This window comes from Rhodamnia argentea, chromosome 5 (genome assembly GCF_020921035.1).
Source record: "Rhodamnia argentea isolate NSW1041297 chromosome 5, ASM2092103v1, whole genome shotgun sequence".
NCBI classification, from domain to species: Eukaryota; Viridiplantae; Streptophyta; class Magnoliopsida; order Myrtales; family Myrtaceae; genus Rhodamnia; species Rhodamnia argentea.
In genome coordinates, this window is record NC_063154.1 from 109,027 (window position 1) to 130,472 (window position 21,446).

The 21,446-nt window shown below is 41.8% G+C and overlaps 4 protein-coding genes across 5 annotated transcripts; all 4 read left to right on the top strand.

Moving 5' to 3' along the window:
• Positions 1-183: 183 nt before the first annotated feature.
• On the top strand, positions 184-4,306 carry LOC115753035 (O-fucosyltransferase 20-like). 2 transcript variants are annotated; one of them, XM_030691508.2, is made up of 6 exons: positions 184-1,041; positions 1,269-1,437; positions 2,166-2,255; positions 2,558-2,841; positions 2,944-3,202; positions 3,657-4,306. In XM_030691508.2, exons 1-6 carry the CDS (start codon positions 401-403, stop codon positions 3,882-3,884), a joined length of 1,671 nt encoding a protein of 556 aa, XP_030547368.1. In that variant the 5' UTR covers positions 184-400; the 3' UTR covers positions 3,885-4,306. The 2 variants fall into 2 exon arrangements, with proteins under 2 accessions (XP_030547368.1, XP_030547367.1); XM_030691507.2 differs by lacking the exon at positions 3,657-4,306 and adding an exon at positions 3,336-3,650 and having other exon boundaries at positions 265-1,041; positions 2,944-3,271.
• A 2,555-nt stretch (positions 4,307-6,861) lies between these two features.
• On the top strand, positions 6,862-8,721 carry LOC115753044 (thioredoxin-like protein Clot). The gene is made up of 2 exons (XM_030691520.2): positions 6,862-7,096; positions 8,269-8,721. The coding sequence occupies exons 1-2, from the start codon at positions 6,952-6,954 to the stop codon at positions 8,520-8,522; spliced, it is 399 nt and encodes a 132-aa protein (XP_030547380.1). The 5' UTR covers positions 6,862-6,951; the 3' UTR covers positions 8,523-8,721.
• A 1,497-nt stretch (positions 8,722-10,218) lies between these two features.
• LOC115753041 (60S ribosomal protein L6-like) lies at positions 10,219-11,873 on the top strand. Its single transcript, XM_030691516.2, has 4 exons — positions 10,219-10,539; positions 10,939-11,045; positions 11,194-11,375; positions 11,464-11,873. Exons 1-4 carry the CDS (start codon positions 10,286-10,288, stop codon positions 11,617-11,619), a joined length of 699 nt encoding a protein of 232 aa, XP_030547376.1. The 5' UTR covers positions 10,219-10,285; the 3' UTR covers positions 11,620-11,873.
• Positions 11,874-12,700: 827 nt separating this feature from the next.
• LOC115753036 (chaperone protein dnaJ GFA2, mitochondrial) lies at positions 12,701-20,961 on the top strand. The gene is made up of 18 exons (XM_030691510.2): positions 12,701-13,055; positions 13,146-13,245; positions 13,337-13,411; positions 13,647-13,732; positions 13,918-14,001; positions 14,087-14,125; positions 15,119-15,214; positions 15,831-15,875; positions 15,972-16,059; positions 16,186-16,250; positions 16,334-16,408; positions 17,695-17,767; positions 19,281-19,372; positions 19,492-19,563; positions 19,806-19,862; positions 19,963-20,011; positions 20,408-20,474; positions 20,588-20,961. The coding sequence occupies exons 1-18, from the start codon at positions 12,969-12,971 to the stop codon at positions 20,682-20,684; spliced, it is 1,347 nt and encodes a 448-aa protein (XP_030547370.1). The 5' UTR covers positions 12,701-12,968; the 3' UTR covers positions 20,685-20,961.
• Positions 20,962-21,446: the final 485 nt, after the last annotated feature.

The following is a 21,446-nucleotide window of genomic DNA, read 5'->3' on the forward strand; positions in this document are numbered from 1 at the left end:
CTGCTGCAATGATGGCAGCGAAAGATGGAGCTAAGCTTAGCTGGACTCTTTGATGTAAATTTTTAGTTTTGGTACGTCAGCATGTGATTGGTCAATATTTGAAAGCTGGGGCCATTCGATGCAGGTCGTTTGGCCCCACTTTGAAACACAGCAGAGTTATAATCAACTCTTCCCTCTCCCTTCCTCAATACCGCGTCTTCCCTTCCCTTCCCCTGTTTTTCTGTTCCCAAAGACTTGGCCTCTCTCTCTCTCTCTCTCTGCCTCCTTCCCCTTCTTCTCTGAGACAGACCGACCCGTTAAAACAAGGCAGACCAGACCATCTGCATTTGCTTGTGTAGTACCGCCTCTTCAATCCAACACTCGGGCAAGCAAAGCCAGGCGCTCTGTTCTTTTCTTGGTGATGGCCAGACCCAAGAAGAAGCTCTCCTACATCTCTGTCCCCTCCCAGATCATCACCTCTCTTTCCTCCTCCTCCCTCCAGTCTCTCCTCATCTCCCCCACCAAGTCCTCTTCCAAGCCTTTCTCCTCCTCCTTTCCCTTTCCTTCCCCTTCCTACAAAAGCCCCCGACTCTGGTTCTTAGCTCTCTTCCTCGTCGGCCTTCTTGGCATGCTCAAGCTGGGCTTCGACCTCGATCCTCTCACCCCTTTCTCTCCATACCCCTGTCCCACCTCCGATGGGTTCTCAAGATCACGGCTTGGCATCGCTACCACTGTCCGCGACCCCAACGCTCAGACCAACCAGATTTTGAACAGCATTGAGGAACAACGGCCCTCCATCTCCACAAAATCCAGCGAACATAGTGAGTTCTGGAAGCAGCCGGACGGTCTGGGGTACCGCCCCTGCTTGGAGTTCAGTCGGGAGTACAGAAGAGCTAGCGAAGGAATAGTGAAGAACCGAAGGAAGTATCTGATGGTGGTGGTCTCTGGGGGTATGAATCAGCAAAGGAATCAGATTGTGGATGCTGTGGTCATCGCTAGGATTCTTGGAGCTTCTCTCGTCGTCCCAATCCTGCAGGTCAACGTCATCTGGGGAGACGAAAGGTTTCTTTGCCTAAGCCTCTGCTCCGCATCTCACATTTCTCTCCCTGCCTCATTGATGTTCATTTTGTGGACAATGCATCTTGATCTCGTACCATTTGGTTCAGTTGATCTGTTTGAGGTTCAGTCCAGTTGTACTTGGGCTCGGCTTTTCCTACTTCATAGAAGCTCATCGGACATTAGTTGCACCCCGTGTTTCTAATGTTTCCTTTCTCGTTTAATTCTTGCAGTGAGTTCTCTGATATATTTGATTTGGATCACTTTAAGAGGGTTCTCGCCGATGACGTCCATATAGTTTCATCGCTGCCATCCACTCATATAATGACACGGCCGGTGGAGGAGAAGCGTACTCCTCTTCATGTCTCCCCCGATTGGATTCGTTCGCGGTACCTCAAAAGGGTAAGAATCAGCACTCTGGATTTGAGCGTTATGAGTAGGCACTTCAACCCACATTTTCATGTGAAAGATTATAAGTATTGCAAAGCAGGGTGGACCTTGTAGCACTGGCTGTGTGTGAATCTACAACTGTTGCGCCATGGCAGATGCAGTAGCATAATGGTTTACCAAATGGGAACGTGGTCCACAAAGTTGTCATAATCTATTCAAGTTAGGAAGCTACATCTCATAGAGAAAATCAAGCTTTTTCTGTTGAGTTCTTAGGAAAACATGCTTGGGCAAATGGGCCAACTAAGACAGCCCTATTATTGTTACATGTCTTGTGGGATGATATCTTGTGTATCGGACATGTATTGGACACCACGTGTCCCCCTGTGGCGTTGGCATATTTTCCAGTTCCAACATATAGTCGATTTTCCTTTTGTTCCACATGGCCCCTTTTTTTCTGAAAATTGATTGGCATGCTTTACTTACACATTGGCAATACATTCAATGCATGAGATACTTTCTCATGAAATTAACTCCTTCAGAATGGATGTTGCCTGGAATATTTGCTTGGGTACCACATGGTAGACAAATTGAAGAATTTGTTTAGTTCACCATTTTGACGCCTTCGTTAAAGATTACACACAGAAAATATTCACTGTGAGGTTGAAAAGTCTAGGTTGTAGGGACTATACGAATACGGATCCTAGTTTCTTCCTCATGCAACGCTTCCGTTGCTTCTGCAGCTCAACAGGGAGGGCGTTTTGCTCCTACGAGGTTTAGACTCTAGGCTATCTAAGGATCTTCCTTCAGATCTCCAGAAGCTGCGATGCAAGGTACTTTATGTTCTACACTACATTTTAAATTTTTGTTCAGATATTTGCTGTTGCTGTTGTTGGTGTTGTAGTGGTAGTTACCAAAGGAAGATTCTTGAAGTCTAGGCTAGAGATGCTGCAGGTTGTGGCATCCACTGTACATTTGTGTACGAGCTCAGTATGCTCCCCCAAGCATCAAGAGAGTCTTACGCAATAAAATTATTCGGAAGGCCTGATAGTCTATCTATGGTTATCTCGAATTTAGTTAAGTTCAACAAAGTCAGATACACTATAGAAGCTGATTTCTTAATTATTTGCAACAGGTGGCCTTTAATGCATTGAAGTTTGCTTCGCCACTTCTGGAACTTGGTAGCAAGATTGCAGAGAGGATGAGCAGCAAAGGGCCTTACCTAGCTTTACATCTAAGAATGGAGAAGGATGTGTGGGTGAGGACTGGTTGTCTTCCTGGTTTGAGCCAGGAGTATGATGAAATAGTAAGCAATGAGAGGAAGCGGCGGCCAGAGCTTCTCACTGGAAGATCAAACATGAGCTACCATGACCGAAAGTTGGCTGGTCTCTGCCCATTGAATGAATTGGAGGTCACCAGGTGAGTGCTGAAATTTGATAAAAGAATTACCTTAAGAGTGCCAGTGGCTTTTTGCGCATCTTTGTTGACAATATTTGATGAAATTTGATGTGCATCTGTTAGGCTGCTTAAAGCACTAGGAGCCCCAAAAAGTACACGGATCTACTGGGCTGGAGGGCAACCACTGGGTGGTAAAGAAGCTCTGAGATCATTGATTGAAGAATTCCCTCATTTATACAACAAGGAAGATCTTGCTTTACCTGGAGAACTAGAGCCATTTGCCAAGAGAGCCTCTTCCATGGCTGCCATAGACTACATAGTCTCTGAAAGGAGTGATGTCTTCATGCCGTCCCACGGTGGAAATATGGGGCACGCCATCCAGGTTTGCATTTTGATAATAACTCCACTCTTTTCTTATTTATTGGACTGGGTCCCTTTAACTTTCATGCTTTAGTCTTTTGACCAAAGTACACTCGACAGTCACGAAACTTGGCATTACTTAGTGCCTTGGCTGGGTTTTTGAGTCTCCACTATCTTTGTAGCATTCGACACATTTACTGATCCCATTCGCCTTCCATGGACTACTGCAGCTGCAAGAATTACATAGCCTTTACTTTTTTGAGAAACTTAAGAGGTGTTGGTAAAGCACCCGATGAAAGCAAACACACAAACTGTTTACCCTTGGAAATCCACGTCAAAAACTGCCTTTAAAACTTGCATTGTAGAAAGAGGAAATTCTTCAAACCTCTCCAGTCTGAAAATCTCACCGACTAGGACTAAATCTGAACATGGAAAGGTTTCATGAGTTTTAATTGGTAGTGTTTCTATCTGAACAGGGACACAGGGCTTATTTGGGGCACAAGAAGTATATAACGCCAAACAAAAGGCAGATGCTTCCTTTCTTTATGAACTCCTCTATTCCTGAAGAAGATTTTAACAGAATCATCAAAGAATTGCATCGGGATTCATTAGGGCACCCTGAACTCAGAACAAGCAAAAGTGGAAGAGATGTTACTAAGTACCCTGTCCCTGAGTGTATGTGCAACAGTTCAAGCAAGACTTGATCGTCTACGTGACAAATGAGATTTTCCAAGAAGGTAGGTTTTGATGCTCGATCGAATATTCCATATATTTGAGCAGATTCATGTGGGTTAGAGCCCCTGGAGAACCTGGAAGGGCAATGAAGATCCTTTGAACTTCCGGCAGAGACGTACAATTTTGGTGGACCCGAGATTCTTGCTACAGCAGTAACTATGCATAGACGAATGAATCTGCTTATCCACGAGATATGAGAAAAGATCTCTTTACGGCATTATTTTTTCATTCTTTACTTGAGAATAGGTATTGTTGTTTTTAGATCATTCTTTGTAGCATTCTAATCAGCCTCATGCGACATCTCTAAATGTAAATGTATATATGTAATACTTTGTGGAGAACACGATTATAATTAAGAAGTTGTTGTACCACGGTCGACAGATTTACTTGATGTTACAGCTTTAGTATCGTGGTTTCAGATAGACACCATTCAGTCTACAGGACGCTGCTATTGGTGGTTGTTAGAATGGTGCTTGTTGGGAACACAGAACCTGTGGTTAGTAAACTAGGTCGGATGGAATAAGAGAGATGGCATAATCGACAGCAGAACGAGATAAGCGTGGTGCAGTGCCTTGTCCATTGCGCGATATTGTGTAGAAAGGTCATTTATATATATTGGTCTAGCCTGTCATTGAGACCGAGTGTCATGGGACTGGAGTTAAGTCCATGGTGCGATTCACCAGAACTCTTCCAAGAGGCCTTAAGACCAGTGCTCACTGGCTGTCGCCATCAGAAAAAAACATGTAAAGGCTTTCCACCGGAGCAGCTTCATATTTGTTCGGTAAAGACCATTTATAACTTACCCGAATGCATTCGATCTTGTTAAACGTCCAAATGCTTGAAAACCTGCAGTAGCTAAAATAAATTTCGTTAGGAAATAAAACATCCAGGGTCAAACCCTTCAGGTGTTGGTTGTCACCTGTAAAAATGAACGAGTCCCAGGAACTAGACGTGGCCGATTTCGTGGAACCGCCGGTTCTGGTTCCGGGTTTGGAATTGCCGGTTCCTAGGCCCAACGACTCTTTTTCCCCGGGCCTCCCCCCTTTTTTTTTTTTTTTTTTAAAAAACGAGTTGGAACCAACCTGGAACTAGCGGTTTCGGGCCGGTTCCAACAATTTAGAAACCGGAACCGGCCCTTGAGAGCCGGTTCCCGGTTGGAACCGTGGGCCCGGTCAACGGGCAAGTTCCGGGCCCACGGTTCCATTTGGCCATGTCTACCTGTAACAGACTTGAACACATTTTTCCGCCTTTCTAGGGAGCTAGTTGCTCCTTTTTTTTCTTTTTTTTTTTTTTTTCTATTAACTTCAAGTGCTTCGCCTTGGGCTGCAAGAAGTCATTGATTTTGACTAATTTGTCTTAGACAACTCATTTGTTCCGACACATCACATGGATGTAATTTGACTGACCAAGTCGGACGCTCTTGCATCATGTTAATCAAGCACATCTGACCATTCTTATAACATTTTAGTGCTTCGGTCTCATGTCTTTTTCCTTCTGTAAGACTTTTAATTGGTGACCTTGCAGAAATCTGTTAATGTTCAAATATTAATGAGGACTCGAGGAGTCCTCAAAATAGATAAAGGGGCGGCGAAGCTTACATGGTACGCACTCAAGTGAGGCTTGGTTGTTGGCGGTTCGCGCTCTTGACCACGCATCTGATTTTTAAACACAAGAGATTGTGCTAATATTATTAATTCTTGTACGATTTTCTTGGCCACGGCAGATCAATTGGTCAATGAAAATACCCAATTCCCTTTGAATGAAGTAGATGGAACAGAGTAGTCGCAAGCAACACAATTAGCGTTGTGCTAATATATTAACTTTCTTCGATTTCTTAGGCACTGCAAATCTCGTTAGTCAACTGAGATACCCACTTCACTTTGAATAGAGTAAGATAGAACAGAGCAGTCGCAGGCGTTCTGTTGGGTTCTGTGGTAAAAAAAATTGAAGAGAGCATAAGTCAGAGTTGCAACTAGGTACCCTCCAGGTACTAGTATTCCCATGTTCATGTCCTTTTGCATAGGGCTGCCCATCTGATGGTCTTCATCCTGTTTCCTCATGACGTAGCTAGGTGCTTATGTGGTCGTCCCGAAGAAAGGATTCTCAAATAACAATGAACGACTTATAAATACGATGTGGAGTTTTACTTAAAAGTTGCAGTTTGGGTACAATCCAACTGTGGCAATTCCGATTTCCAAACAGACTGGAAGATGAACAGTAGAAAGAAAAACAGTCGACCCTGGGAACAAACACCGGTTGAAGCTGCACCTGCAGGGGTTGTCATCCGGAGAGCTTGGTGGGAAAGAAGGAAAGAAGAGAATGAGGGGAAGATGGTTGTGGTCAGCTACAACCGGGAGAGAGATGAGTTAACGGGGAAGTAGGACACGACAATCGGAGCTGCCGCGGCCTTCGATTTGCTATTGACTTTGGATGGGGGCGGGAGTTTGTCGGAGGCACGGTCATTCACCCTGGCTGAGGAGGAGGAGGAAGAAGGCATGAACTTGAAGCAACTGAAAAAAGCACGAAACGAAGGCATTTGGGAAGGCACGAGCCTCTACTTTGACGGGTAAGTGAAGCGAGGAAGATAGATTTGGGTTTTGCACTTTGTTGAGTCAATTCACATCAGAGAAAGGGTGTTATTTATAAGTGAGAGACGAAGCAGAGTACGAATGATCCCCCACTGAAGCTTGCCGAGCACGGCTAAGAATACCGCTTGTATTATTCAAAACCGTTCCCTTTTGCCAATTCTTCCCACCATTTTCTTTTTCGACTCCTCTTCTTCTTCTTTCTTAAAAAAAAGGGCACGTGATTGGATTCCTGTGCTAATGTTGGGCCGTAACTTTACAGGCCAATGGGGAAGGCCCATGAGCAGGCCACATGTATTGGGGGAAAATACGTCCGAAAAATGGTTCCTTTTATCCTAATTTATCCTCACCTTGCCTGTATGTTCCCCCCGCCCCTGAAACTGAACCGCGAAACCCTCTCAGTCCTCTCTCTCGCTCTCTCCTTCGAAGAAGGAAGAAGAAGAAGAAGAAGATGCCGCTGAAGGTGTTGGATGCGACGGTGTCGAGCTTCGACACGGTGTTTGACAAGTTCAGATCGGAAGCCCCCACCCACAGCACCAACCTCATCCTCTTCTTGGCTGACACGGACCCTTCCACTTCTCTCAGCTGGTGCCCTGGTTGCCTCTCCCTCTCTCATGCTTATCATTGTCGCATCTCTGATTCCTCCCCGATTCACCTGCTACTTTCTCTCTCAGTCTCTTCCTAGGATTATAATTTAGTTTAAAGATGAGACCCATGGGATATTCCCGCAAATGCTGATGTAGTTGCAAGAGGCTCGATCAATCACATAGTAAAGTGTCTATGTTCCGTGGGTTATATTGTTCATGGACTCTGGTACCGATACCACCTTACCTTGTGTTGTATGTTTCAAGTTCATCGCGCGATTCAGATTTCAAAAGCTCCATAAGTTTTTCCGTTGATGCTTGTCCTTGTGGGTAGATATTGTGTTGCTTTTTGTTGTGAGAATAGCCTTCTTTTGCCACGCATCTGCGGCTGCATTTGCGTCACTGCAATTACTTGATACTTCAACCCTGCTTCACTACTGTCCCACTTCTCTTGCTCGTTTAGTTAGTGGCTAATCCAGGATCAAACCTCATTCCTACTTTTCACTTGTCCACCTGCCGTGTCACTAAGCCTGCTGGCCGGGGGCAGCCGTGTAGCTGATTTAGTTATTTTGTTATTGAGGAATTCATCAAAAGGTCCCCACTTCTAATGTCTTCAAATTAGGCCTACCACCTATGTAATAGCTGGTCGAGATAAGTCCACCGCCTTTTTGGCACGTTTAAAGAGAGGGTAACAGTTTGTCGTGAAGGAGATCTACTTTGTGAAGTTTCTACGGTATTATCCAGTATCCTTAAGGCCATCTTCAACTACACTCAGATGTTCCAAGAAACTAACCGCTAGTTCTGAAGTGCAAAGCAGCAGTTTAGATGCCCAGTCCCCGGTTTTTTGGTGGACTCTTTCTGTGTTGTAATATGGTGCTTTGATAAGTCTGATGGATTGAGCGAACTCGTTCTGGGACATCCTTACCCTGGCTCATAGTCGGTCTCCTTAGTGAATCCAATGTGTAGACTAGGATGTCAAAACTTCCTAGGGATATACAGTAAAGCCAACATTAGCTCTGTAGGATGCCTGTCCCTGGTATTGAACGAACCAGGGATAGGGGTGTAACCTACCAAAATGTAAACAACAGGGATAGGCATACTATTTTGACCACCAAATTGAAAGGGTCTGCGTCTTTGTGGCATATTTGTCATCTTCCCCATTCTCACTCCTTTTGTGTTTTCAGATTGTGTGAGAGCTGAACCTGTGATCTTCAAAAAACTGGAAGGACCATCGGATAATGTAGCACTTCTGCGAGCTTATGTTGGAGACAGACCTACTTGGAGGAATCCCCTACACCCGTGGAGGGTAGACCCCAGGTTCAAGCTTACTGGAGTTCCGACGCTGATGCTGTGGGAGGATGATGTGGTCAAAGGTCGACTTGAAGACCACGAAGCTCACGTCGAGCGCAAAATAGATGGCCTTGTTGCTGGGAAATGAGCTTTCATGCTTTAATATTTACTGAATAGGTTTCGTACCTATCAAAAGCATTTCTTTCAATAATTGGTGCTTAATGCTGCATCATTGTGTTGCTATTGAGTTGTCCCTAGCATGATGCTCCTTGATGGGTTTCACTTGAAAGTCTGTCTGAAGTAACTGAATGAATTGCGCCAAACTTACTCCCTGTAATTCTCTGCTATTATTGAGCAGGCACCTAGTCTTACTCGAATAGATCCGTGACGTCCGACTGATGTGTATGGGGTATCTGATCAGTGCTGCAAATTACTAGGGGCAACGAAGCAGATTTGTGGTTGTTAAGGCTTCGGTAGATTGTGATTGGGGATATGTGCTAAGTGATGAAAGGATTTTCAGAAATTTTGGGCCCATATGGATTTCAGAATGTTCGTTTCTTGGGATGGAGAGCATGTTTTTGATGTTGAACTTGTATGAGAAGAACTCAGTTGTTCAATCGAATCCTTCGGTTTTAGCTTTCATCAAAGGTGGGCAGGGGGCGCGCTTTAAGATCCGTTTCGGTGGGCTGACCACGATTATCTAATCGTTACATTTTCTATGCAAAATCGATGGACTCTGGGCGGGCCAAGATTCTAGGGGGGACCTAAAAGGTCCATGCTCCAAGCCTCCAAGCCAGGCCCGAATGGTCGAGATTTATGACCTGGGCTAAAATTCTTTTAGTCATGTTTGTCGTATTTATGTAGCATTTTATATCCATAAAAGTGATGAAAATTTTCAAATAAAAGCCCACGGTATCGCCATTTTCTCGAATGAGAACCTACAATGGATGTTATGCTAAATAAATGCCTTGAGTGGTCATATCAGTTTCAAAAAAGGATATGGCCTCATCGGCCAAAAAATATTCTCGTTCTTTACTTTTTTGAATTATTTCCTTTTTTTTTTTTTTTTCCTTTTCCCTCTTCCCTCCATCGGCCTCAAGCGATGGCCGCCCTAGGTTGGTGAGACCAAGTAAGGGCGAGGGCGACCCTTGCTCGATGTTGATGTGGGCGGTTCTCGCTTGCCCGGGAGAGGGTGGCCCTCACTTGAGGCCGGACGATGGCGAGGGGAGGGAAAAAGAAAAAAGAAAAAAGGAAATTAAAAAGTGAATATATATATATACTTAGAAAATTTTTACTAAAATACCCCTTCTTTGACGACCGGAATAGTCGTATGCTCATTGGCGTGCTAAAAGTCTTTTTATTTGAGATGATTTGGCCACTTTAAGTTATTGTTTAAAACTATGTTCATTTTAGAGGTCTTGTTTGAGAAAATGACGACGCTTGGGGTCATTATTTTAAATTTTCCCTAAAAAGAATAGATATTCTAAAATGATTTACTTTGAGTTGACAAAAAGTTAATTTTTTGGCCGAGACTTAGCTCATCATGTTATTATATCCAGGTCTGTTTGATAATAATTCTATTTTTGGGAACCATTTTTGAGAAAAAAATGATTTTTTCTAATGCCTTTAAAAGCCTGAGGTTCCATATTTCTTTCGGTGTTAGTGGTTTTTTTTTTAGTCCAAGGTGTTAGTGTTAGTGGTTTTAAGGGGTGAAGCTGAAGATTAAAAAAAAAATGAACGGCTGAGATTAAGATGGACATAATCCAACGGTGGAAAAGTTGGTAGAGCAGCAGAACGGAGCTAGGGTTTTGAGTATTGCCTGGCCATACTTAAGCGAAGCGAACCCTCATTTATTCCCTTGTTGCAGCCTCAGCGAGCGAAAGAGAGAGACTGCGGGGGGAGAGATCAGAAATGGCGCCGAAGCAGAAGCAGAAGCAGAGCAGGAATCCGGAGCTGATCCGGGGAATTGGCAAGTTCTCAAGATCGAAGATGTACCACAAGAGGGGTCTGTGGGCCATCAAGGCCAAGAACGGCGGCGTCTTCCCCCGCCACAATCCCATCGCTAAACCATCTCCTCCCGCCGCCAAACACCCCAAGTTCTACCCTGCCGATGACGTTAAGAAACCTCTCCTGAACAAGCGCAACCCCAGACCTACCAAGCTGAGGTTCGCACACGACTCGACCCTCTGCTTGTTTCCTTTATCTTGGCAAGTATACTTGTGGATTTTGTTTGTTGCGTACAATCATTCGTAGATGATATCTTGCGAGTATGTCTGGCTATGAGGAGGGACGTTTGTACATAGATTTTGCGAGTCAAATTGACTTTATTAGTGCCCTTTTCAATGGTCATAAATAGACACCTTGCTTACAGCTAGCTGCTGCTGACATAGTAGGTGAAGTTGGATCTCGTTTTCTTTTTCCGGGTTGTCCTTTTTGACGACATTGGCATCAGTGTTCACTTATTGTCACATTGGTCACTGTTTGGTTCTGATTGAGCAATGACTTAAGCTCTAGTCAGGTGCTTTTGCCTGCTGTTTAAGCATTTCCGTTGGTTCTATTTGTAGGGCAAGCATCACCCCCGGAACTGTACTGATTATACTTGCCGGGAGATTCAAGGGAAAGAGGGTTGTGTTTCTGAATCAGCTCTCCTCTGGATTGCTCTTGATTACTGGTTAGCACTATATCCTACCCTGCGGTCGATTGTTACTTGCGTTGCTGCTTTTGTCATTGATGCATTAGGGATCCTGCTATTAGTGACATGGGCTATCCGCTCTATCACCTTGCTTGTATGCTTCCTGAATTTTGACGTTATACTACAGGGCCATTCAAGATCAATGGCGTGCCCCTAAGACGAGTGAATCAGTCTTATGTCATTGCAACCTCCACAAAGGTTGATGTGTCTGGAGTTAATGTTGAGAAATTTGATGACAAATACTTTGCAAAGAAAGTTGAGAAGAAGAAAAATAAAGGGGAAGGCGAGTTCTTCGAGGCAGATAAAGAGGTCATTTTTCTCAACTCAATCTTTTTCCCGCCTGTATTTGGATGTAATATTTGTATTGGTTCTTACCAGTTCTGATTCTCACATTTAGGAGAAGAATGTCCTTCCGCAAGAGAAGAAAGATGATCAGAAATCGGTGGACACGGCATTGATAAAATCAATTGAGGGTGTGCCGGATTTGAAGACATATTTAGCTGCGAGGTTCTCCTTGAAGGCGGGCATGCAGCCGCACGAGCTGGTTTTCTAGACATTGTTAACTGTTTTTGGTTTCCTGACTTTCTATATTTACCTCTCCAAATTTTGAGTTGGATCGGAAGATGTGACTGCTTTAAGATTACCGATTGCAGTAGGCATCTCAATGTTATGTAGTTAAAATTTGGTTGGATGGATTCTTGCTTTCCGTCTTTTCCTCCAAATGCAGAAATTTTGATGGGCTATGCGGTGCTCATTTTCATGCCTAACTGCAGAGATTCGATGAAAACCGGGCATTTCATTCTTGGATTTGGGGACTTGAGTGTGGAGTCCAGACTCCGGTGTTGTTTGCTTGCCTTAGCACTTGAGGACTTGTGACTATCTACAGTCACTTTGATTAAATTGGGGTAATATCAGGATTTGTTTGTTGCTGAGATAGCAAAATGCCTATCCTTGGTTGTTGTTTCGAAGGATGGCCAAACAAAGGAGGGGAGCTTCTTTTGTCTATTGCGATGCAATCTTCCATCACCAAACATGTTCCGCTTTGCTTTTTTCTATATGTTGAAATCGCCATGTGCTAGAAGACATTGCCCCGTATACATCCATGTGTCGATTTTCATTGTTTTGACAACCGAAGGAAAGTAAAAGTACGTTGCCCTGTTCCGGTTCAATTTTAAGGCAGGTTAGCATCCGAAATGCATTCAATAATCTACTCTTCTTTTCAAGAATGAAGATGGACAATCATAAGATTTTCTTCTTCTTTTTTCTTTCCTTTCTTCACTAATTTTCGACTTCGAAAGAATGATATTTTAATTATTTTATGAATCTCACCCTCATTAGAATGAAAGTGAAAATGCACAAAATTGCCCGGATCGTAAATGCCAATTTAAAGCAAAAACGATTTCTGGACATTAAAGCACACTTCTTCAGCATTATTTGTATCGATATATGTCAGCAAACTTAGTTTTGTACAAATAAAAGGACTTAATTGAATAAATTAACATGGTAGAGAATTGATTGGAATAAGCGTACGAGGTTTATTACCAAAAAGTAGGGTTTTTCCCTAAATACTAAACAAGGGCTTCTCTTTCGAACCCCAAAAAAAAAAAAAAAAAACAAAGGGCTTCTTGAAAATTCTGTCGCCGCGAACCCAGAGAAGCCCCTCCCTCTCCAGTCGTCTCTCTCTCATATAAAACCCATTCGTCAATTTCTCTGTCTCTCCCTCTCCGTGCGTGCGCTTGAGGCGGGAGGACTAGAACCTTCCAGTCCCCCGTGGGTTAATTTAGGGTTTTTGCGGGGTTTTAGCATCAGGCGCTCCCTGTTGTGTTGTGTTGGGCACCACCCAAAGTTCCTTCCTTGCGAGCTTCCGGCGTCCCCGGGAAACTCCAGCACGCTCCCCAAATAATGGTTCGCTCTAATGGTGCCAAGCTCGTCCATTTGTTCGCTCGCCGTTCCCTCTCCTCAACCCTCTTCAATGACTTCCCTCCCTCCGTACGCTCTCTCCTTCCCACTCCCGCGCGCTCTATCCTTCCTGTTCGAATTCAGCGTGCATATTCTCTTGTTTGTCCCTGCCGTTTGCAGATATTCAATTCGGTGTTCCGAGGTGATCCTAGGAGATTCGGAACTCGATCTTGGGTGGCCAATAGGATCTTTAGCGGTCATACGTCTCCCTCTAAAAATGGTACCTTTTTCTTCCCACATTTTGGCTTGTCCCTATTTTAGTCGCTCCTTTGTTTCCCTTTGTCATCTCTTTGGCGTTTTTGGTGATCCAGGCAATTTGAGGAGCTGTCTTCTATTGGGTGCTTCCAATCCCAATTGGGGTTCTACAAGATCAATTCATGGCACCGGTAGCTGATTCTCATTTCCGAGTCTTTCCCTCATTACCTTGCTATCTTATTCGTGAATTGATGTGACGTTATGAAACTTTAATTTTTCATGAACAAGAGTCGTTATAATGTCATCCTTATAATCCTCCTTGAGCTTCTTTGCTTTATAGTGTCACCATCCTATGTGCTTGGTTCTGTCTCCGTTATCTATCTCTGTTTAAGATCGTTTTTTTTTCCCTTTTGTCTGCTGAACCAGCAATTAGGTATGCCCCGGATTATTATGAAATACTTGGTGTAAACAAGGATGCAAGTCCTTCTGAAGTCAAGAAAGCATACTATGGGGTATTTTCATGTCCTTTTCTGTCTACCTTCTCATATCAATTTCTTCACCTCTTTGGTCTTTCTGGGGATATGGTTCGGTCTTTTTTTTCAAATGTATATTTTTTTCATGGATTCTTCTTTTGATATTTTCTACCGTTTTCTCCACTTTTCAATTAAGTAATTGTATCCTGTTTACTATTCGGCAGCTAGCAAAAAAGCTCCATCCAGATACTAACAAAAGTGACCCTGAGGCTGAAAAGAAATTTCAAGAAGTTTCAAAAGCTTATGAGGTAAGTCTTTAAAATTTATCGACTGGCTGACAATGGATTATATTCATTCTTGCGAGGGGAATGATAAAATTTATCTTGTTTGCAGGTTTTAAAAGATGAAGAGAAGCGACGGATCTATGACCAGGTGCTGGATATTGGAATGCTTTTAAGTTTGCTCGATAATATCTTGTTTGCTCCTCTTGTGTTAGAGAATTCGAACCCAAGTATTGACTTGTGGCCATTAATCTTCATCTCTCCCATTGTCATGTCCTTGCGTTCGGTTACTCTTTCATCTGTGGTTACAAAATAGTATCTGATTGAGATTTAAGCCGAAATTTGTAGCACGCTTGTGGAGTTGGAGAAATGGAAGCTGCTTCCATCATCATCCCTTTCTTTTAATTGGAATAGTGTGATAGTCATGTCTGAAAAATATCGTAATGGGTTTTTTTACGCTTATCTAAGAATGATAGAAAATGTTGTAAGTATTATTTTCATTCAATACCATAGATGTGACTGACATCCTAGAGTGATAGAATTTGACCTCCTTTAGTTCATTTTCATGCATGCTCGTGGGCCTTCTGAAGACAAAAGTTGCTTTACTTAAATAGGTGTCTTGCTCATTTTGGATCCCTTGACCTTCTATGATGGAGTTCTTTATAGTCAGATAGGATTGAAACTGTCTCTGAAATGATTTGCTTCTCAAATTCTAAGTATGGCTGGTTGCATCTCCTTTTACAATTATAGCACCATATATTTGTGAACATCTGCATGAACAAAGAATTACCGTCTTACAGAAGGTCTCCTGTGACTGTAAGTTTGATCATCTACCTGTTTTCTTGATATACGCTAGATAGCATGCGTGAGTCCCGACCACATGCCTTTGAAATGAAAGTTGTTTATTCTCGTGGTTGCCTCCTGCTGAATTTTTTATTTGATCCCGTTTATTGGAGTTTCAAGGAAAAGATTCCATATTAATTGGAAAACTCATACTATTGTGAGCTTATTCTTGCTTAGTTGATCGTTGCATGTGCAAGGCTTATCTTCAACTTTAGCTTCTAGTTATGCTCTCTTCCTTATCTCCTTTGTGGCATCTGTTATACAGAATGAGTATGCATGATGGTGTGTTATAAATTTTCAGGTTGGCCATGAAGCTTTTGAACAGCAAGGGAATCCAGACTTTGATTCTGCATTTCGTGGATTTAATAATCCATTCGAGAGTATTTTCAATGAAGATGTAATAAATCTTCTTCTTAGTTGGCTGCATTTACATTTTTTTTTTCTTCTGAAATTTTACAAGAGCTGATAGAGATGTCTTACTTGTTCTTTTGCGTGCTGAGCTGCCATTCTTCTAGCTTGGACATATACTGCTGAATTCAATTTTGCTGTCAACAAATTAGCAGCCTCGTAGTGGAACTGGTGGAGGTTATTATGATTGTCAGTTAACTTCATGTACAAAGACGAATTGCATAAATGATGTACCTGGGGGATTCAGCCTATAATATTAATTGGATAAGGCATGTTTAAGTAGCTTACACCTGGCTATCACTCACTTTTGCCTCAAGGGTATCCAATTACTTTATGCATCTTCATTGTATAGAAGAACTTTATTTTTTGTTAGGTGATACTTGGTTAGTGTACTCTTTGTCTTGTACATTGATTATAAATACTTCCAGTTGCTGAACTTTTTTTTTTTTTTTTTTTGAGATCTGGTTCTGCTCTGGACTGTCGAATTCTCTCTGTTGTGTAGACATTTTGCCTTCATTTTAACATTTATTTTTCAAGATATTTTTCTTTCCTGGAATTTAATGAATTCTTTTGCACATCTTTGGCGATCACTGGATGGAGAGCAGATATTCAGTATGTTTAAGCAAAGATTTGGTGGCCAGGATGTGAAGGTATGTTAAGTTTTATCTGTTACTGGTGCTCATCATGTGTGTTCATGTGTGAGAGTTTAACTTTGCATATAATTACGATTACATGTTTGCCCATAGGTTTCTGTTGAGCTGTCTTTCATGGAAGCTGTCCAGGGATGCACTAAAACAATTACATTTCAAGCCCCTTTAAATTGTCAAGCCTGTGGTACATGTTTCCTCTCAATTTGTCTGATGCTCTTATCCGCTTACTTAGACATTTTTTTTTTTGGCCCCAATAGAAATACTGTGTACAAATTACTAATCCCTGCTTTTACCTTCTGTGTTTTGGCAGGCGGAACAGGTGTACCTCCTGGGACAAAACCAGAAAATTGTAAACGCTGTGGAGGTGCAGGGGAGGTGCTTTCTTATGACAATATGATTGTCTAATTTAGATAGCAAAAAAATCTGATCAGCTAATGTATTCTTTTGCTTAATTGCAGACATACATGCAAAGGGGCATGTTTAGTATCCGTCAAACTTGTAGTCAGTGCGGAGGATCTGGAAAAACTGTATCGGTATGTGAATCTTCCTTATTCATGTACACATACTAAATCTTTTCGTAAATAGCCAAACTGCTGCTTCGCGCTACTAGAATTTGCTCGAAAGTATGTTTGAATTAGTTGCATGAATTGTATATTTACAGTATACTCTGGTGTTGTGGAGGAACTATTGGAAGACTACTGGCCAGTGTTAAATATTGTGGCTTGCTGTTTTTATTTTAATCACCGACTTCTCTATATGTAATTATTGCGTTAAGAAACATATTAGACTAGTCCTCTTGCTTCCCTGGCAATTTTGTTCTAGGTTCAGTTATTCGTTTCAGAGTGGCTGTGCTTCACGCCTGCCAGCTCAACTTCCAGAATTTGACCTTATAGGTCTTTCTAGACAACAGTTTATGTATGCTTCATCACTTTCTTTTCCCTGTTTTTATACCCTTGAGGGTGCAACATTTAGAGATTGGAAGTGTCGTAGTTATACTACATGTATGAAGCATAGGGTCACATAGAAGAGGTGAACTGGGGAATGTGCATCGTGTATATTAAATGTCGTCCTGAACAGGACTGATTTATAATGCAGAGTTGTGTTTGAGATAGGTAGATCTTGAAATAAGCTGTAAACGATGACTGCTTTATGTGGATTATGAACTTTAGAGTGATCTTTGGTTGTTTGATGTCTGTCTCTTATTGATTAGTCAAATACTCCTTAACTGATTAGAGAGGAAAGCGCCGGAATAGCTTTAACTGATGATTTCTTTTATGTGGTATCTGAACTCCAGAGGAATGTATATCTTTGGTTGCTTGGTGTCTCTTTTCTACTAAGAAAAATAATTTTTAATTGGTTATGGAGGAAGATCTAGAATAGTGAGGAAAGACTGCAAATTGTGAGGCCTTGTATGTGTTTGTATGTGTGTGTGTGTGCGCGCCCCCAAAAAAGGCAGGAAAGACCTAAAGACTCTGGTATGTCATAGTGACAACATTAGGCGTGCTGCTTACCGGGGAAAATGCTTTTTACTTTTCTTGTTCATTTGGAGTTTACAAGAACAAAATTGTGGATATGTTATATAAATTGATAAACGGATGTTCCATTGCCTTGGTGTATGGCCACGACTACATGGTTGTCCTTTTTTCTGCCAAATATGTTGTGTTAAGACTTTCTTCTAATACTTGCAAGTAAAATTTGCAAATCAATTGTGTTGATATTCTCTTTTTGTTTTTGAATTAACTTCTGCATATCTTTAGTGCCTGAGTTGTACTAGCTTATTTTGCTTCTTAATTTGAATATTCATGTTACCTTGTATCAGAGCTTTTGCAAGACATGCAAGGGTCAAAGGGTTGTAATGGGATCAAAATCAGTCAAATTGGATATCATGCCAGGTACTTTTTACTGGATAGACTTAATTTGCTAGGAGCATGGTTTTTATGCTTCCCTTGTCAGATATGTTAATGTTCAGATCTAGATCAGCCAAAAACCATTCAGGTTGTGGGTTGGCAGTTGAAGCAGTGGTAGTGTTTTCATGTTTACATGGAGCACGTCTGTCTGGGTGATAGAGTGGCGCACATCTGACACTAGGGTTCAAGGTTCTAGTCCCTTTGGAGCAGCTTTTCAATATATCTTGTTGCAAGTTGCCAATGGGTCATACAATTTAAGAAATCCCAATTCCAGCCCATGTGGAGTCAAGCGTAGAGATATTGTCATCTAAACCAATGCGCACACTAGAAAACCAAATCAATAACCGATAGGCCAAGGCCCTAAAGTAGGGTTGGTCCTGTTTTGGAAAAGATGACCGGGTCACTTGTGCAGTGGTTGATTCAGTCAAACCCAGTTCTGGGTTTTGATGATAGCTGGTTCAGCTAAATAACGGGACAAAGACTACCAGCTGTTACTCAGTTCAATCTGTCGAACTGGCCATCCATTCCATGTTTGGAAACTACTGCCTGACCAATGCCCAGGAGGCGAAGACCCCAAAATAGGGTTGATTTAGTTTGAAGACATGGACTGGTTCACCATGGCAGAGTTGAATCGGTGGTCCACCCCCTGTTGGTCTGTGTTCTGACAATTACTAGTTCACCCAAATACCTGGACCAGACTATCAGCTGGTTGTCAGTTTAACCAATTGATCTGGCCACCCATTCCAGGTTTAATGTCTGGTACATAATAGAAGCTTCTTTGCCTATATTTGTTGGATCTTCTTTTCTTCACAACTAGCCTCTTCTAAAACTTCTTGTAACAGGGACATATCACTTGGGGTTTTAAGCTGAATTGGAAGTGAGTAGAATTTCTTTTGGGTGCCTAGAGCTGATGAATGAAAGCAGTGTGTTGTGTGTGGGAACTCTGAATGACTAGACAAGTTTTTTTGTTATCTTCTTTATTGCTGTTTGTTGCAGTCGTCAGAATTGTAAACTGGGCATGGATCGAAAATGATGATTACATGGAGAGTTGAATCTCACGAGTTTGTTTTAAGATGCTTTATATCTCTCTCCCATCATTTACTTGCCATGATGAGTACCCTTCCCTTTGGGAGTTGCTTGCCTTGTGTTTTACTGGGTAATCCTTAAATAAGCTTTCTATTGATCATAATTATTACTAGTTGACACTGTGTAACAGAAACTCTTTCTGTTGAGTATGGGCATGTTGCATGACCTGAGATTATGTTGGCCTTTACTTGTAAGTGCAAACTTTTTATATGTCTGGAGGATGGATGCAGTGGATGTTATTTCATGTAGGTTGAATTTTCTCTTCTGTTGCACATTCGTGTAGATTAATGAGTTGGGAGGAGGAGGAGAGAACAGATCCTTTTGCTGTTATTAATGTGATACCCCTTAATATACCTGTTAGCTGTACTGCTGATGTAGATGGTTGGCTCATGACAATACCCCGCTATTTCAGGGGTAGATGACGATGATACCATGAAAGTGAATAGAAGTGGTGGAGCGGATCCTGATGGAAACCAACCTGGAGATCTTTACGTGACCATTAAGGTACTTGCGGTACTCCTTAAATGCGTGTTGTGTTCTGCTACTTTTGAAACGTTATCTGCTGGTCTAGACCATCTGGTTCCTGGAGTTGCATAATTATCCTGCAATTGCACTTCTTACAGGTCCGCGAAGATCCTGTTTTCCGGCGAGAAGGTGCCGACATCCATGTCGATACTGTTTTGGGAGTCACACAGGTGCACCTGCTTTACTATATTAACAGCAATTGTGGACATTATAGTAATGGATACTTTGAACTGTGAATTATTGGTAAAATGAAAAACTTAAACTTCTTTCTTTGTCTGACTCGTGATTTATTAGACTAGCAGTAACCAGAAAACCATAATTTTGAGATCCTTTTTCTTCTACCTAATGGTCTGTCCTTGCATGTGTTATTGATGCTTGTTCACGCTAATGGATGACTACTGGTTCTCTGCAGGCAATTTTGGGAGGAACCATCCAAGTTCCTACTCTGACAGGAGATGTAGTCCTCAAGGTCGGTCTGAATTTCAGTGGAACTTTGCTGATAGGCGTTGGCTTGATTGTTGTCCTGTTACATTATCATGGCTGAACTAGTTTTGGAATTTGACTTGCAGGTCCGTCCTGGTACCCAGCCTGGTCAGAAGGTTGTTTTGAAGAAAAAAGGTAGGAATTTTCTTGATTTCCAACAAACAAGTATTTTTCACGTTGATAGGTTTGCTTTTACATGTATGTTTTTGTAATTGCTAATTATTTGGGAGCTTTACAATCTAATTTTTATTCGGGAGAAAGTATGCGGAAACTGTAATGTTCTCCTATGTTGAATCTACTTGTAGTGCCAATGAAGCCTCTCCCTTTGCCATATCTGCAAAATCTTTTCACATCATCTGTGCTTTCTGCTACGTTTGCAAATAAGCAGATAGTAATTTTATTATACCAAAGTATAAACCTCCATGTGTCAGACCGGGGTGCAACATGCAAACAGTAAATCTGTTCTTTTGTCCTATGTAGAACTTTACTACACTTACCCGTGATACTCTAATCTTTGTGCATTTTTGACAGGAATTAAAACTCGGGGCTCTTTCTCATACGGCGACCAGTATGTGCATTTCAACATCAGCATTCCAACGTATGTTCGCTGTGTTTTGCTTGTGGTTTGATGACTCATCTAGTAGTACTTCTGGAAGTTTTGGATAGGGGAAGATACGAGTAAGTTGACATGCATTATGCAACTTGTTGCAGGAATTTAACCCAGAGACAAAGGGAGTTAATTGAAGAGTTCGCAAAGGAAGAGCAAGGCGAAGGTTACAAACGTACAGCAGCAGGTGCGTCTGGCTAGGAGAAATTTCTACTCTCTTCCCTTTCACTTAAGACTGCCTCCGCAATGGAGATTGAAAAGGAGTTGTTGGTCTCTGCAATTTTGTAGGATGAAGTATTTTTCTGCTTTTGATTACATTGTCAACTAATGTATTTTGCTCAAAATTACCAGCACTTAATAGTTGAGGCTGAATAATCTCCCTTCACATCGAAGGTAATGTTAGTGTAAATATATAAACTGATTATTGTGTTTGATAAGTAGGAACATGTAAGTTCATTGAATGACTAAAATTCCTCGAGGGTGCCACTGAGTTATGTGGATTTATGCCTATGCAAGTTGAGGTACTTTTGGGTGGACATTGAACTCCATTTTGTTACAAGGGCATGAAGATCATATGTCCTCCTTCCTGTAAAAGCTATTACCATTAGTTCATGTCAGCTGACCAGACGGGCTCCGCTTGTTTTGCCAAAAATGAGATGTTTCTAGAAAATGTTTTTTAGGAAGTTGTTTTCAATATTTTTCGTTGTTCGGTTGAAACCTTAAAGTGAACGGAAAAATATTTTATGTCGTTCGTTATGGAAAGTCGAATTTGATTTTCTTTGTGCACTCTTTTTAATAATTTTTATTTTATATATTAGTATTATTTTTCTTATTTAAAAAATTGAATTTTTATTTTTCTCTTTTATTTTTTAATTATTTTTTTTTTCTTTTCCCCTTTTTTGGTTGGCCACCTGTAACAAGCGAGCTAGAGCTCGCCGGTGATTGCCGTGGCTGGCGCTTGGC